At 45.1% G+C, this 16,194-nt stretch overlaps 1 protein-coding gene across 1 annotated transcript in view; it reads left to right on the top strand.

The window, feature by feature from the left end:
- The window catches only part of LOC126418592 (uncharacterized), a 98,141-nt gene that overhangs the window by 79,003 nt on the left and 2,944 nt on the right, over positions 1–16,194 (top strand). Inside the window, exon 3 of the mRNA XM_050085424.1 lies at positions 15,975–16,139. Coding sequence (XP_049941381.1) covers positions 15,975–16,139 — 165 coding nt within the window. The remainder of the gene's footprint in view (positions 1–15,974; positions 16,140–16,194) is intronic.

The following is a 16,194-nucleotide window of genomic DNA, read 5'->3' on the forward strand; positions in this document are numbered from 1 at the left end:
GGAAATGGTTACGCCCATCTACTTGGAGACCATTTGCAGCCATTCACAGATGTCATGTTCCTGAACAATTATGGAATTTTTATGGATGACAGTGTACCTTGTCACCAGCTCAGACTTGTTTGTGATTGGTTTGAAGAACATTCTGGGCAGTTTGAGCAAATGGTTTGGCCACTCATATTGTTTGACATGAATCCCATTGAAAATTGGTGGTACATAACTGAGACATCAGTTCGTGCACAAAATCCAGCACCAGCAATGCTTTTGCTGCTATGGATGGCTGTAGAGGCAGCATGACTCAATATTTCTGCAATGACTTGCTGAATCCGTGCCAGGTCGAGTTGCTGCACTACGCCAGGTGAAAGGAGGTCTCACACAGTATTGGGAGGTATCCCATGACTTTTGTCACCTCATGTAAGTTCCCATTTTATTATAAGTCATCCACAATTACTTCACTACATTTATGTATCTCATATAATGTGGACAAGTGAAACATAGTGACTTGTAGACTGTGATAATCGTGCCAATACTGTTACATTACCATCAAATAAGTTCTCTGTCTCCAATGGAGCAGTAAGCAGAACTGCAATTTTATGTCAAAAAATGTGTTTGCTGTATCTATATAATGAAAAAGATAGTTGCTACTCACCATATAGTGGAGAAGCTGAGTCGCATAAAGCCGCAACAAAAAGACTGTCAGAAAGTTAGCTTTGAGCAAACAAGGGCAGGATACAGCTTAGCTGGCTGTTTTTCAAGGAGTTCTTTGCAGTGTGTGGCAGCAGCCATGTTTGTAAAAGAAAGTGTTCCATTTGAGTCCATAGATGTATCATGGCACTGCACTGAACAGGCATTTGAATGTTGTGCAGGAGCAGCAGTTGAGTTCAGTGAAACTAAACTTCTAATTGTTGTTATTCATAGGTCCTTTAACTCTGACTTCAGAGCAGTTCTTGGTTCACTTTATAGAAAGTACGAAAAATTAGTTGTGTGTGGTGACTTCAATATTAATTTTCTATGTGATTGTGCAAGAAAAAGGATGTTGGAAGACCTAACTTCAGATGGTCTGATGCAGATTGTGTATTTTCCAACCAGGCTGCAGGGGAATAGTAGCACAGCCATAGACAATATTTTTATTCATCCTTCATTACTGGCTAGACATTCTGTTAGTAAAAGTGTGGATGTCCTTTCAGACCATGATGCTCAAATTTTAACACTAAAATGTTTCTGTAATCAAACAAATGTTGTATATAATTACGAACTATGTAGAAAAGCTAATCCAGTGGCAATAGAGAGGTTAGGGAACAAGAGTGTCAGGGTGTTTATAGTTCTGATAACATAGATGGCAAATATAACTCTTTCCGTAACACATCTCTCAAGCTCTTCGAAAGATGCTTTCCATTAGAACATTCTAAACAGGGTACTATCAGTACAAGGCAGCCTGGGTGGCTGACTAGTGGGATAAAGATATCATGTAGAAAAAAGTGGGAATTATATCAAAATGTCAGAAGTAGTCACAATCAAGTTACAGTAGCCCATTACAAACAGTATAGTAAGAAACTTAAAAATATCATTAGAAGGCAAAGAGTATGTGGTACACAAACATAATAATTCACAGGATAAAATTAAAACCATATGGTCAGTCATGAAGCAAGTGTCTGTGGTCAGCAGCATGAGTTCGATGATATAAAGTCAGTACATAGTAAAAATGTTTCTGTTACTGATAAGTGAGATATATGTACAGCATTTAAAATCACTTTCTGAGCATTGCTGGTGAATTAAATAAAAACTTAGTTTCAACAGGGATTCATAGAACTCTCTTGGAAAATACCTTGATGTCTGAAATGCTCTTCTGTGATACTGACAATTGGGAGATTGAGTCAATAATTAAATCACTGAAGACTAAAGACTCTCACAGATATGATGATGGAGTAAGTAGCAGAATATTAAAGTATTGTGCTGCACATGTTGGCCCTGTACTTAGCCAGGTTTGTAATTTTTTCTTTAAGAATGGTCAGTTTCCTGAACAATTAACATACTCAGTAGTAAAGTTGCTTTAAAAAAAGGGAGGAAGGGAGAATGTAGACAATTTCAGACCTATTTCTATGTCATCATTGTTTACTAAAGTTTTTGGAAAGACTGTGTGTGTAAGGATAATTGATCATTTTATTTCACATAATTTGCTATCAAATGTACAATTTGGTTTTAGAAGTGGTTTAACTACTGAAAATGCTACATTCTCTTTTCTCTGTGGGATACTGGATGGATTAAACAAAAGATTCTGAATGCTAGGCATCTTTTTCGTTTTAATTAAGGCGTTTGATTGTGTTGATCATGAAATATTGCTCCAGAAATTGGACCATTATGGAATATGGGGAGTAGTTCACAATTGGTTCACCTCTTACTTTAATAACAGACAGCAAGAGGTCATTCTCCACAGTGTTGAGAATGGCTAAGATGTAGGATCTGAGTGGGGGATAGTTAAATGGGTGTTGCCTAAGGGATCGGTGCTGGGGCCGTTCCTGTTCCTTATTTGTAAAAATAATGTGCCCTCTAGTATTATGGGTGTTTCTAAAATATTTCTGTTTGCTGATGACACTAGCTTGATAGTAAAGGAAGCGTGCAATGTTGGCACTGTTTCAAATGCTGCACTTCAGGACATAAGTTCTTGGCTTGTAGAAAATAAACTAACGCTAAACCACAGTAAGGCTCAGTTTATACAGTTTCTAACAAAAAATTCAACAAAATCTGACTTTTAGTTTTACAGAATGGGAATATGATTAGCGAAACCGAGCAGTTCAAATTTCTAGATGTTACATTAGATAGTAAACTATCGTGGAAAGACCACTTTCAGAATCTTGTTCAAAGACTTAATGCTGCCATTTTTACTGTTCGAATGATATCTGAGGTGATAGTTCGACATGAAAAATAGTCTACTTTGCTTATTTTCATTCGATTATGGCACGTGGTATTATATCTTGAGGTAACTCATCCCAGTCTCAAAGGATATTTTTGGCTCAGAAACAGGTGGTTCAAGCAATAAGTGGTATAAGTTCACTAACTTCTTGTCGACCCCTGTTCAGTAGATATTCTTTACTGTTGTTTTTTTTGTTATCAATATCAGCTTATTCCCAAGAATTAGCAGCTTTCAATCAGTTAATACTAGGCAGAAATCCAGTTTGTATTTGGATTACACATCCTTGACTCTTGTGCAGAAAGGGACGCAATGTACTGCTGCTTCCATTTTTAATAAGCTACCACAAGAATTCAAAAATCTTAGCTGTAATCAGCATCCTTTCAAATCCAAACTTAAGTGTTTTGCTCATGGGTCACCCCTTCTATTCTGTCCTTGAAAAATTAAGCTGATTTCTGGGTTTTATTGCTGATTGTTTTTACTTAAAATTGTGTCTTTTTATGGGTGTTCATAAACATTTTATTCTATCTGTTACTACTTTTATGTTGTAATTTCATGTACTCACACATTCCGTGACATTGGAGATTTGCTCCTCAATGCGGTCCTACAGAACTGCATGTGCAAAATAAAAAAAAAATAAAAAATAAAAATGGCCTTTGTCTAAAATAGACACACACACACACACACACACACACACACACACACACATGACCACAGTCTCTGGCAGCTGGACCCAAACAGTGAGCAGAGTCACATTGTGAGAGAGGCAACTGGGTGGGGGTACGGAGGAGGCTGGGGCAGGGAGGAGCAGGGACGGCAGGGTAGAGGTGGGGGATGGAGAAATGCTACTGGAAGTGTTTAGGGACGAGGTGGAGAGTGGGGCAGATAGGTGCAGTCGGGAAGTTAGACAGAGGGTGAGGGAGAGATGGTAGTGGAGGAGGAGAGAAGTAAGAAGATGGGTGCATTGGTGGAATAGAGGGCCATGTAATGCTGGAATGGGAACAGGGAAGGGGGCTACATGGGTGAGGACAATGACTAACGAAGCTTGAGGCCAGGAGGGTTATGGGAACATAGGATATATTGCAGGGAGAGTTCCCACCTACACAATTCAAAATACCTGGTGCTTGTGGGAAGGATCCAGATGGCACAGGCTGTGAAGCAGCCATTGAAATGAAGGATGTTGTGTTGGGCAGCATGCTTGGCAACACGTTGGTGCAGTTGTTTCTTGGCCACAATTTGTCAGTGGCCATTCATGAGGACAGACGGCTTGTTGGTTGTCATGCCCAGTAGAATGCAGCACAGTGATTGCAGCTTTGCTTGCCCCCAGGGGCTCAGCATTCATTTGCTGAGTAAGGGCTTGGCGACCCCGGGGTCATGAGCTGGGGACTGGTCAGCGCCGCCAGTCTCCTGTCACCGTAATCCCCGGACATGCTTCAGCGACCACCGTATGGTGCGGTGGTGGAATGTTGTGTGCTGCGGGGAATGGTAATCTTGGCTTGACCACTTGGATTGCGAGGAAGGTAAACATCTATAAAAAAACCTCAATCTTACGGTGTGCTGCGCGCCTATAAGATGCATGGCTGTTGGGGTGGAACAGTCGCAAGTGGGCAACCTCTGGGGCACCTGCCGCACCCCAGTTGTATTAGGCTTACCTAGGCATGCGGGGCTCTGTCTAGGTGGACTTCTAGTTCCCTAGCTGTTCGTGGGACCAAGATGGATCCTTCGAAATCCTCTTTTCCTCCTCCCAGCGGAAAGGGTGGGCCGCTGGAAGGTTCTAACACCCAGTCTCTGAAGAGGGCTCATGCAGTCAGTCCCCCTGACTGCAGCACATCTTTGACCAATCAAGTCTTTAGTAACAGAATGCATTCTGGTAATCAGAACAAGTTTCTCATTGTAAAACAGAAGGAGGGTAGTTTTGAGAAGGTTTCGCCCTTCTATATACAAAAGGGTTTGGAGGGCATCTGTGGCTCCTTAAAATCAGTGAAGCGTTTGCGTAATGGGACCTTGCTCGTGGAAACTTCCACTTCCCAGCAAGCAACTAACCTCCAAGCTGCTAAATGCCTTGGGGAGTATGCCATAGACACTGAACTGCGCAGTACCTTGAATTATAGCAAAGGTGTTGTGACATGCCGGGATCTAGTCGACATTCCCAAAGACGAACTGCAACGTGAGTGGGCTCCGGAAGGTATCGTTGATGTCCAACATATCATGAAGAGGGTTGATGGCAATCTTGTGAAATCCGACTCCTTTATTCTGACCTTCAGTAGCACGAAACTTCCAGAACATATTAAAGCTGGCTTCCTTCACCTTAGTGTGCGGCCTTATTTCCCGTTCCGAATGTGCTGTTTTAAATTTCAGCATTTTGGGCATACCACCTTAGGGTGTAAAGGCGAAGCGACTTGTGGCAACTGTGGCAAGGCTGCTCATGAAGGAGTTGGTTGCTCGTCTCTAGGCAGATGTATCAATTGCTCTGGAAACCACCCTGTTTGGAGTAGGGACTGCCAAATATTTTTAGAGGAACGCAAAGTCCGGGAAATAAAAACAACCCAGCGTATCCCCTATGGTGAGGCCAAGAAGATCTATAAGTTGATGCAACCTCCCACATTTGCTACATCTTTTGCATCCCTGGTTCAAAAGCCTTCTCCAAATGCTGATGCCCCAATGCAGACAGAGGTGGTGAGTATTGGTACTAATACCTGCACCTGTCAGTGCACTTGCAATGCAGCCATTGTTTCAGAGCTGGTAGCCCCTACTCTAACAGCAGACAAGGGTACAGTGGCGAACTTGGGCCAGCCCCTGACGCCTCCAACAGCTGAGGCAGCTCTGAGGCCCAGTACGGCCATTACCACTGCCACATCGGCTCACCCAAAGCCCACCAAACCGTAGAAAGCTCCCGTACAGCAGCAACAGCAGGCCAAATCCCGTGGTAAACCGTCTGACCATGTGGATGTTGTTTTACGTGAGGCTTCATATGACTCTTCCCCAGAGTTGATGGAATCCAACGTATGTGTGGGGAAATCATCTCGCCCCACGCCTGCCCCTCCACCTGCTGTGGTCTCCCCGCCCCGTCAGAGAGACAGGATGAAGGTGCTACCCCCATCATAGATGGCACCCATACTTCAGTGTAACTTGCAAGGGTTCAGGGTGCATGTGGAGGAACTTCGTCTACTCTCTCAGGGTAGACCACTGTGTCTCTGTCTCCAGGAGACTTATTTCCATCCCTCATACTCCCCTGAGCTACGAGGCTATACACTCCACATAAAGGACGACCTGCGTGGAGAGAGAGCTAGAGGAGGCATAGGTATTTTCGTCAGGACGGACTACCACTCCTCGCCTCTCTCTCTTACAACGCCTTTACAGGCCATCGCTGTGTCTGTGCACATGCATCATCCATTGTCTGTCTGTTCACTTTAATTGCCCCCACATGATGCACTTGATGAAGTGTCCTTCACCGACCTTCTTACACAGCTCCCCCAGCCATTCATTATTTGTGGTGATTTTAATGCCCACAATGTGCTTTGGGGCTCTGCACTTACCTGCCCCAGGGGTAGAGCAATTGAGAAGCTTCTCCTGTCATGCTGTGCCTACTTGATCAATGGAGGACAGAGTACTCATTTCTGTACAGCGACTGGGTCGTTCTCTGCCATTGATCTCTCGCTTTGCTCTCCAGCTCTTGCCACCAGTGCTCACTGGGAAGTAGTTGCTGACTTGCACGGCAGTGATCATTTCCCAATCTGGATTCACCTGCCAGTTGGCGTGGGCCCCGAAAGGAGACCACCATGATGGGTGCTCAGTGGAGCTGACTGGACGCTTTATAGCCAGTTGGCCCAATTCGAACACTGTGCGAATGTTGAGGTGTGGGTAGATCATATTACCAAAACAGTCCACCACACCACTGCAGCATCCCTTCCACAGTCCACAGGCCACCGGAAGAGGCCACCTGTGCCTTGGTGGAGTGCCGACTGCCGCTCTGCAATCAGGACCAGGCATGCAGCTCTGCGTCGGTTCAAGTGTCGGCCGACTGCTGAGAATCTTGCAGCCTTTCGGGTGGCGAGGGCAAGATGTCGCTGCATTATTCGTGAGAGCAAGAAGAGGTCATGGCAACAGTTCCTGAACACCATTAATCGTTCCACCAAAAGTTTCATTGTGTGGGAGACCATCAGGAGAATTTCTGGCAGAGGAGGGAGGTGCCCCACGGCTGCTGTAAGAATAACGGCACTCTCCACACGGACCCGCGACACATTGCCCAGACTATGGCAGCGTATTTTGTGACAGTTACTGCAACAACCAGTCAGGATCCAGGTTTCCAGTGCCATAGAGATGTAGTCTGGACTTCCAGTCCACCTCACATGAAGTTTACAATTGCCCATTTTCTATGTGGAAGCTGGATTCTGCATTGTCTGCAGCTCATGACACATCCCCTGGTCCCGACAGGATCCATTACAGTATGCTATGGCACCTCACAATGCGCAACAGAGAAATCCTCCTCGCACTTTTTAATGCCATTTGGGCATCGGGTCACTTTCCTGACACATGGCATGAGGCAGTTTTAATCCCTTTTTTAAAACCTGGGAAAGACCGCACGAGCCCAAGTAGCTACCGTAGTGTTGCCCTCACTGGTTGCATAGGGAAGACCTTGGAGCGGATGGTCAACCACCGCCTTGTCTGGATGTTAGAATCCCGGCAACTCCTTAGTCGCTTTCAGTGTGGGTTCAGGAGGTTTCGTTCCATCTTCGATAACCTTGCCCTCCTGGAGGTGGCTATACAACAAGCTTTCCTACGCCGTCATCACCTTCTAGGTGTATTTTTCGACATCGAGAAGGCCTACAATACCACTTGGAGGCGTCTCACCCTGGAACAGCTTCATGAATGAGTTTTTCATAGTTGTCTTCCTCTTTTTATTCAGTCTTTCCTCTTGCCACGATATTTTAGATACCGAATTGGTGACATCCTGTCTGATCGCTTTGAGCAGGAGAATGGTGTTCCTCAGGGTAGCGTTTTAAGTGTGACTCTCTTTGCCATCGCTATTAATAGCATTATGTCCATAGTGAAAAGTCCTGTCCAGTGTTCTTTGTTTGTGGATGACTTCTCTTTGTTTTGCTCTTCTTCAAGCCTTGCAACGACAACTCGTCAGTTGCAACTTACGATTGGGCATTTGGATGACTGGGCGCAGAAGAGTGGTTTTAAGTTTTCCACCGAGAAGTCTGTATGTGTTCTTTTTAACCGTTCTCGTTCGATTTTAACCTTTCCTGAGTTGCGGATGAGGGACACTATTCTTACTTTCAAAGACATGGTGAGATTTCTGGGGCTCATTTTTGACTTGAAGCTCACGTGGTTACCTCATCTTAAAGACTTGAAACGGCGGTCGCTACAGGCTTTAAGTATTTTAAAATGTCTTAGCCACAGTACATGGGGAGCTGACAGGACTTGTCTGCTCCAGTTTTACAGGGCTTTTGTGCGATCTCGGCTCGATTATGGGTGCATGGTGTATGGGTCTGCGAGGCCTTCTTACTTAAAGATGTTGGGCGTTTTGCACCATGAAGGGCTTCAGTTGGCCACTGGGGCATTCTGAACTAGCCCCATACCAAGCCTCTGTGCAGAGGCTGGTGAACCGCCACTTCATATGCGGCGACGGCTACTTACAGTACGCCAGGTGTATAAAACTTTGTCCACCCCATACACACCTGCATACCATACCGTTGCTCAGCCTCCTCTGGCACGGTTATTTCATAACCGGCAACGTGCGACGCAGCCCTATGGGATTCGTGCACAGGATTGCCTCGCTGCAATGTCTATGGCTGGTCTTCGTGTTTTACGTCGCGGTTGGAGCAGATCTCCACCTTGGCTCCTCCGGAGACCCAAACTTATTTTAGATTTGACTAATTTTAAGAAAGATAGCACACCAGATTTTACATTCCAATCTCTGGTTTTTAACATTTTAGATGTGCATCACGGTTTCACTGTCGTTTACACGGATGGCTCCAAACAGGAGACTTTCCTTGGCTGTTCTGTAGTGTTCCCCGATCATGTTACCCGGATTCGCCTCCCTGACGAATATACCGTTTTCGCAGCGGAGCTCCACGTGATCCTGAAGGCACTGGAGCGGATGAATTGTGTTCGGGGCAATCGATTTCTCCTCTGCTCCGATTCTCTTAGTGCCTTACAATCATTGCAGAATGTGTACCCAACTGAGGAGATGGTCCAGCTAATATATGACCAACTGTAGATGCTCCAACGATGGGGTAAGGAGGTGTCCTTCTGCTGGGTGCCTGGTCATGTAGGAATATGGGACAATGAACAGAACGATCGGGCTGCCAAGGAGGCCTGCAGAGAGCAGGATGTGGTCCAGTGTCCTATTCCCTTGCAGTGTGTCATTTCTGCACTACACAAGAAGTGCATGGAGTAGTGAGAGGAAGAATGGCTGGCGGTGACGGCAAATAAATTGCGGTTGGTGAAGTCAACAACTCGGCCGTGGCGTACCTCCTTCCGGTTGCTCAGGAGGGAAGAAGTGACCCTCACACATCTTCGGATCGGGCACTGTCCTCTCACACATAGCTTTTTATTACAGCAGGAGGATCCTCCGTTTTGTGATGCTTGTGGTGTGCACATCTCTATCGGCCACATTTTAACAGACTGCATTTTACACCGTGATGCACGGGCAGAAGCACAAGTTGATGGGGATGTGGCTTATGTTTTAGCTAACGATGAGACGTGTGTGTCTAGGGTTTTTAAGTTTTGTGATGTGTCTGGACTCTGGCCTAAACTTTTAGGCTGGAGGTTTTAGTGTATTGCAGAGTGGCTGACTCCTCCTTTTTTTCCTTGCGGTCAGCCAGCCACTTCCATCTGCTCCATTGTTTTAGCTCCCTCTACCATTTTCATTCTGTGTTGTCCATGTTTTACTGCTGACGCCCTGCTTCATGCCACACTTCGGTGTGGGTAAGCACATATTTTTCAATGATTGTTCCCCGTGTTTTATGTTCCATTTTATATAACTGTTCTGAGTTTTTTTCTTGACACACCCGTCTCACTATGTTACTGAACGGGCGCTGAAGACCTTGCTGTCGTGCGCTCAAAAAACCCCTCTGCTACTACTACTGCAGCTTTGCTTGTAGATCACATGACTGGCTTTACAGGTAGCCCTGCCTTTGATACGATAGCTGATGTCTGCGACCAATCTGTAGTAGGTGGTGATGGGAGGATGTATAGGACAGGTCTTGCATCTAGGTCTATTACAGGGATATTAGCCATAAGGCAAGGGGTTGGGGCAGGGGCTGTGTAGGGGATTGGTGGGTGTTGTGGGAGGCATTGGGAAGAATAGTGGATAGCACATTTCTCATTTCAGAGCATGGCGAGAAGTAGTTGAAATCCTGGCGGAGAATGTAATTTAGTTGCTTCAGTCCTGGGTGGTTCTGAGTCACAAGGGGAAAGCTCCTCTATGGCTGGACGGAGGGCTTTGGGAGGTGATTGGATGATGGTAAAGATAAGGCATGGGAGATCTGTTTTTGTACAATGTTGGGAGGATAATTACGATCTGTAAAGGCCTCAGTGAGACCCTCAGTATCCTTTTCATTATATTGTTACATTGCATCCTGGATTTTCCATTGGCTGATTTTGCCTGACAGCTTTTTTTCCATCATAACACAGTGCTGTTTTCCTTTGTTACTATTTTCTAATGCATTACTATACTCAGTGTCCATCTTTCTTTCTTTTTCTTTCCTGTGTATCTCTTGTTGCCTTACAAACCAAACTGCATGCTCAACCATCTTGCCTGCACACAACAGACAGCTACAAGACCATGCTGATTGTTGGTGCAGCACTTCATGTCTCACATTACTCCTGCCACTATCATTAATCCTATACATTCACATTGATCACTCTCCCTATGTCATCCTTGCATTGCATGTTATTTCCTCCACCTTTTCTATCCCACACGAACTTGTAACTCATCCTACCAACCCCTCCTCACCCCTCATTCCTTCCCCTCTGTATTCCAGTTTCACCTAATCTAGTCACATCTGCTGTCCCCCTTCTTCACACTTATCCAACCAAAGACCTGCAACCCACATCACAAATATTTTTGTTTTTTTTTTATTGTGACTTCACACCAATTTCAGTTGGTTTTCATGTTTACCTATCAGCCTACTCCCTCAGATTTCATCTTGTTCCCCCCTTATTTCATTCATTTCATCCTTTTTGTAGTTTTTACCACATGTTTAAGTATATTTTTGCAAATTTTTGGATGCAATTGTACCTTTCTTAATGTATTTTACACATTTTTTCCACCACTATGGATCCTTGTTCCTTACATCTGTATCAACACAGAAATATTTCCTTATCACTAACCAGAACTCAGTCCCACATACGAGGTGTGATTGGAAAGTTTTAAGAATGGATCCGCTACTGCTTACTGGTATGGTGAGCAGGTACACAGAGGGTGGGGAGTGAGTCATTGCCTTGTCCTTGAACGCCCTCTGACAGGAAACTGTGTTTCCTTTATTCAGTTAATTGTGGCAGCTGGTTGAGTGCGGGTCTGTCAGGGCTTGTTGCCAGATTCTGTCTGCGTGAAAATGGATATAAAAACGGAGCAACAAGTTTGTGTGAAATTTTGTTTTAAACTGAGAAATCAGCTTCTGAGACTTACGGTCTATTAAAAACAGCATTTGGAGATAATTGCATGATCCAGTCAAATATTTCTGTGTGGTTCAACAGATTTAAAAACGTCCACAAATCATTTGAAGATGAACCCCAGTCCGGCCGTCCTTCCACCTCAAAAATGAATGAAAATGTTGTGAAAGTTTGCAACTTAGTGTGGTCTGATTGTAGACTTACAATTAGGAAGATGGTTGAAAACCTAATTTAAGTTTCTATGCAGTTCAGTCAATTTTAACTGAAGATCTGAACACGCGTTGAGTGTCCACAAAATTCATTCAAAAAGTGTTATCATGTGACCAGAGACAATACCAACTTTAAGTATGCCTAGAACTGATTAATTGGACTAAAAATGACCCAGATGTGTTAAATGGGGTAATTACAGGTGATCAATCATGGATATGATCCTAAAACCAAAGTGCAGTCTTCATAGTGGAGGACTCCAGGTTCACCACGACCAAAAACCCACGGCAAAGTTGATCGAAGGTGAAGACAACGTTGGTGATTTTTTTTTATTCTACCAGTATTGCGCATCACTAATTTATCCCTGGAGGACAGACAATTAACCAGGAATACTACAAATGTGTCCTTGAGTGTTTGCATGAAAAGGTGTGGAAGAAAAGGCATTGTGGAAAATCATGAGTTGGGTGCTACAACATGGCAATGCCCTGGCTCATTGTGCCTTCTCCATCGTTGAATTTTTGAACAAATTCAGAATTGCTGTTCTTCCACAAGCGCCATAATCCCCTGATTTGGCGCCTGCATACTTCTACCTGTTTCCTAAACTGAAATTTTCACTAGAAGGGTAGTGCTTTGACTCAACTGAAGACATCCTAGCAAATACGGAGAGTGCCCTTAACACACTTCAGGAAAAAAAAATTCCAAGAATGTTTCCAAAAGTGGAAACACCATTGGAGTCTGTGTGTTCAGTCAGAAAGGGGCTATTTTGAAGGAGATGCATCACAGTAGCATGTAAGTACCACCATTATATGATTACAAGCCCATTCTTAAAACTTTCGAATCACACCTCATACTGTTCCTACATTGCTGCTTGACTCATGGGATCCCCACGAATGGCCTTACCATTAAGTTACACATCTCCGTCTGCCACCTTCCTTCCACAATGACCTCCTCCTGTTCAGATTCTACCAATCCTTATCCCTCAGCAACACAGTCCTGCAAAACCATATCAGTCATGTCCAATCCTCCTTGCAGTACCTTTTCTTCATCTGTAAAAATCTCCTGCTATGCAATCCCAAATTCCTGGATTCACACATTGAAAGTCTTGCCCTCCAGGAACTAGAGCAACATGCACAACACCACCTCAAAAAACTCTCCAACCTGCTCACTTGCTACTCCCACCTTGGACTACCACCATCCACCACCTCTACAACAACCTTCATACCTCCCCCTCATCCCCTCAAAGCTGACGAACACTGTCTCACAGACCCATTACATTTACCCCAAGCTTGAAAACTGACTCCCACCATCACACGGAATCCAAAACCTAAACAGACCTGAAACACAGTCATGAACCTTCCCACCAAAGGCCTTACCCCACAGAAGTATCAGTCCTTTCCAAGGGCCTCACATTTTGCCCCACTCACATGCAGCACTTGTTAAAGACCTTCTCTCCCTCTCCCGGTCCCTACAGTGGAAATACTTTTTCACCACCAATCTGAGCAATCAGACTCAACCAAAGAGCAATGTTGAAGCCTGCCTGACTCAGTTCACTACTCCATCCAACCGTGATCCACCCCCACTGCCTCCAAATCACCCCCTGTTAACTTTCCAGAATTTCCTAACCTCGAACCTTGCCCCACCATCATTCCTCAAACCCTTACATCTGCTGAAATATTCGCAATCCTCCACCTGGAAACTGATCACAGCCTTATAATCCTACCTGCTGACAAAGGCTCCACCACTTTTGTTTTGAACTGCAAGGATTACCGGGGCAGAAGGACTCAGCCAGTTGTCAGATTCATCCACCTACAAACCTTGCCACAGTGACTCCATTCCAGGAATCCAGCAGGATCTCCAGTCTCTCCTCAAATCCTTAGGCTCATTCCACAACCTCTCCCTAGAGTCCATCTCTCTCCTCACCCCCTACTATTCCCCACACTCTTACCGAGCGAGGTGGCGCAGTGGCTAGCACACTGGACTCGCGTTCGGGAGGACGACGGTTCAATCCCGCATCCGGCCATCCTGATTTAGGTTTTCCATGATTTCCCTAAATCGCTCCAGGCAAATGCCGGGATGGTTCCTTTGAAAGGGCACAGCTGACTTCCTTCCTCTTCCTTCCCTAATCCGATGAGACCGATGACCTCGCTGTCTGGTCTCCTCCCCCAAAAACAACCCAACAACTCCCCACAATCTTACATTCTACATGCTTCCTAAAGCCCATAAACCCAACCACCCAGGATGCCCCATTGTGTCTGGTTACTGTGCCCCCACTGAGAGAATCTCTGCTCTCATACACGAACACCTTCAATTTATAAACTGCAACCATTTCCTCTACTGACTCTCCTAAGTTACTCTTCCTTTACAACACAGTGCCCTGCTTGTCACTATTCACAGCATCTCCCTTTACACCAACATTGCCTTACTGCTATTGAACACAACCTTTCTCAATGCCCAATGGATTCCAAACCAACCACCTACTTCCTAGTCGCTGTGACCAACTACATCCTCACCCAAAATTACTTCTCCTTTGAAGGAATTACCTACAAACAATCCAGGGTATGGCTATGGACACCTGCATGGCACCACCCTATGCCAACCTTTTCATGGGCCATCAAGATGAATCCTTCCTAAATACCCAGAATCTCAAACATCCAACTGTCTCAGATTCATTGATCACATCTGTGTGATTTGTGATCCGAATCGAGGGTGAGGTCAACCTATTCACATTCCTCCAGAACCTCAACACCTTCTCACCCATTTTCTTCAGTTGGTCCTTCCATACAGCCTAGCCTCCCGTGGCCGTTGCACCTGTGGTGACGAGTGGTTCCTCTCGAAATATACCAAGGGCCCCACTGAGGCCTTTACAGGTCATAATTACTCTCCCAGCTTTGCACAAAACAGATATCCCTGCCTCACCTTTCCAGTCACCTAACACCTCCCAAAGCCCCACCATCCAGCCACAGATGAGCCAACCAGAACTGGAGCAACTGAATACATTCTCCACCAGGGTTTCGACTACCTCTTGTTGTGCCCCGAAACGCGAAATGTCCTACCCACCACTATCCTACCCATTCATCCCATGGTGGTATTCAAACGCTCACAGAACCTACACAATATCCTCATCCATCTTTATACAACCCCTGCTCCCAACCCCTTGCCTCATGGCTCATATCCCTGTAACAGACCTAGATGCAAGACCTATTCCATACATCCTCCCACCACTACCTGCTACAGTCTGGTCACAAAGATCACCTATCCCATCAAAGGCAGTGCTACCTGTGAAACCAGCCATGTAATCTACAAGCTAAGCTGCAACCACTGTGCTGCCTTCTATGTGGGCATGACAGACAACCAACAAGCTGTCTGTCCACATGAGTGACCACTGACAAAATGTGGCCAAGAAACAACTGGACTACCCTATTGCTGAGCACACCACCCAACATGGTGTCCTTCATTTAAATGACTGCTTCACACTCTGTTCCATCTGGATCCTTCCCATAAACACTAGCTTTTATGAATTGTGCAGGTGGGAACTCTCCCTGCAATATATCCTACGTTCTCACAACCCTCCTGGCCTCAACCTTCATTAGTCATTGTCCTCAACCATATAGCCCCTTCTAGTTCCCATTCCAGCATTACATGGCCCTACCACTGATCTAATCTTTTACTTCTCTCCTTTTCCCATACCCTCCGTCTAACGTCCCAACTGAATCTAGCTGCTCCTCTCTCCATTTCGTCCCTGCACGCTACCAGCATCACTTTACCATCCCTCACCCCTATCCTGCTATCCCTCCCCCTCCCTGCTGCAGCCACCTCCTCCTCCTTACCCGCACCCCCACGCCTCTCCCATAATGCGCTGCTGCTCGAAGTCTGGCTCCAACTGCTAGAGATGTGGTCGTGTGTGTGTGTGTGTGTGTGTGTGTGTGTGTGTGTGTGTGTGTGTGTGTGCGCGTGTGTGTGTGTTGTCTATTTTTGACAAAGGCCTTGTTGACCAAAAGCTAATTTTCCAACAGTCCTTTTGGTGTGCTTTTCTGCGAATCAGCATCTCCGCTACATGGTGAGTAGCAACTATCCTTTTATATTATTACATTCCATCCTGGATTTTCCATTGTTTGTGTTTGCTGTGTCTTTATTTCCCAAGATATGCACAGTTGTTCCACAACAGAATTGTTGTAAGTTTTTTCCCTCAAGCTATTTACTGTGGGCTCATGAAAAAACTTATTACTCCTTGTTACAGTTAAAGAGGAAAAAAGTTATCCCAACAGAGCTGCTGTATAATAAGTGGGGAGGATTATGTCTGAACCATAATGCCTTGAAGGTGATGCTGGAAATAGGAGAGTTCACTGATGATGAAGTAGATGTTTTGAAATTTGTGGCAATTGCAGCTGGCCATCTCACACATGTACGTTATGAACAATGCATCATAATAAAATTATGTGAAATCTTTTCAAATATTT

The sequence above is a fragment of the Schistocerca serialis genome, chromosome 9 (assembly GCF_023864345.2).
Source record: "Schistocerca serialis cubense isolate TAMUIC-IGC-003099 chromosome 9, iqSchSeri2.2, whole genome shotgun sequence".
Lineage (NCBI taxonomy): Eukaryota > Metazoa > Arthropoda > Insecta > Orthoptera > Acrididae > Schistocerca > Schistocerca serialis.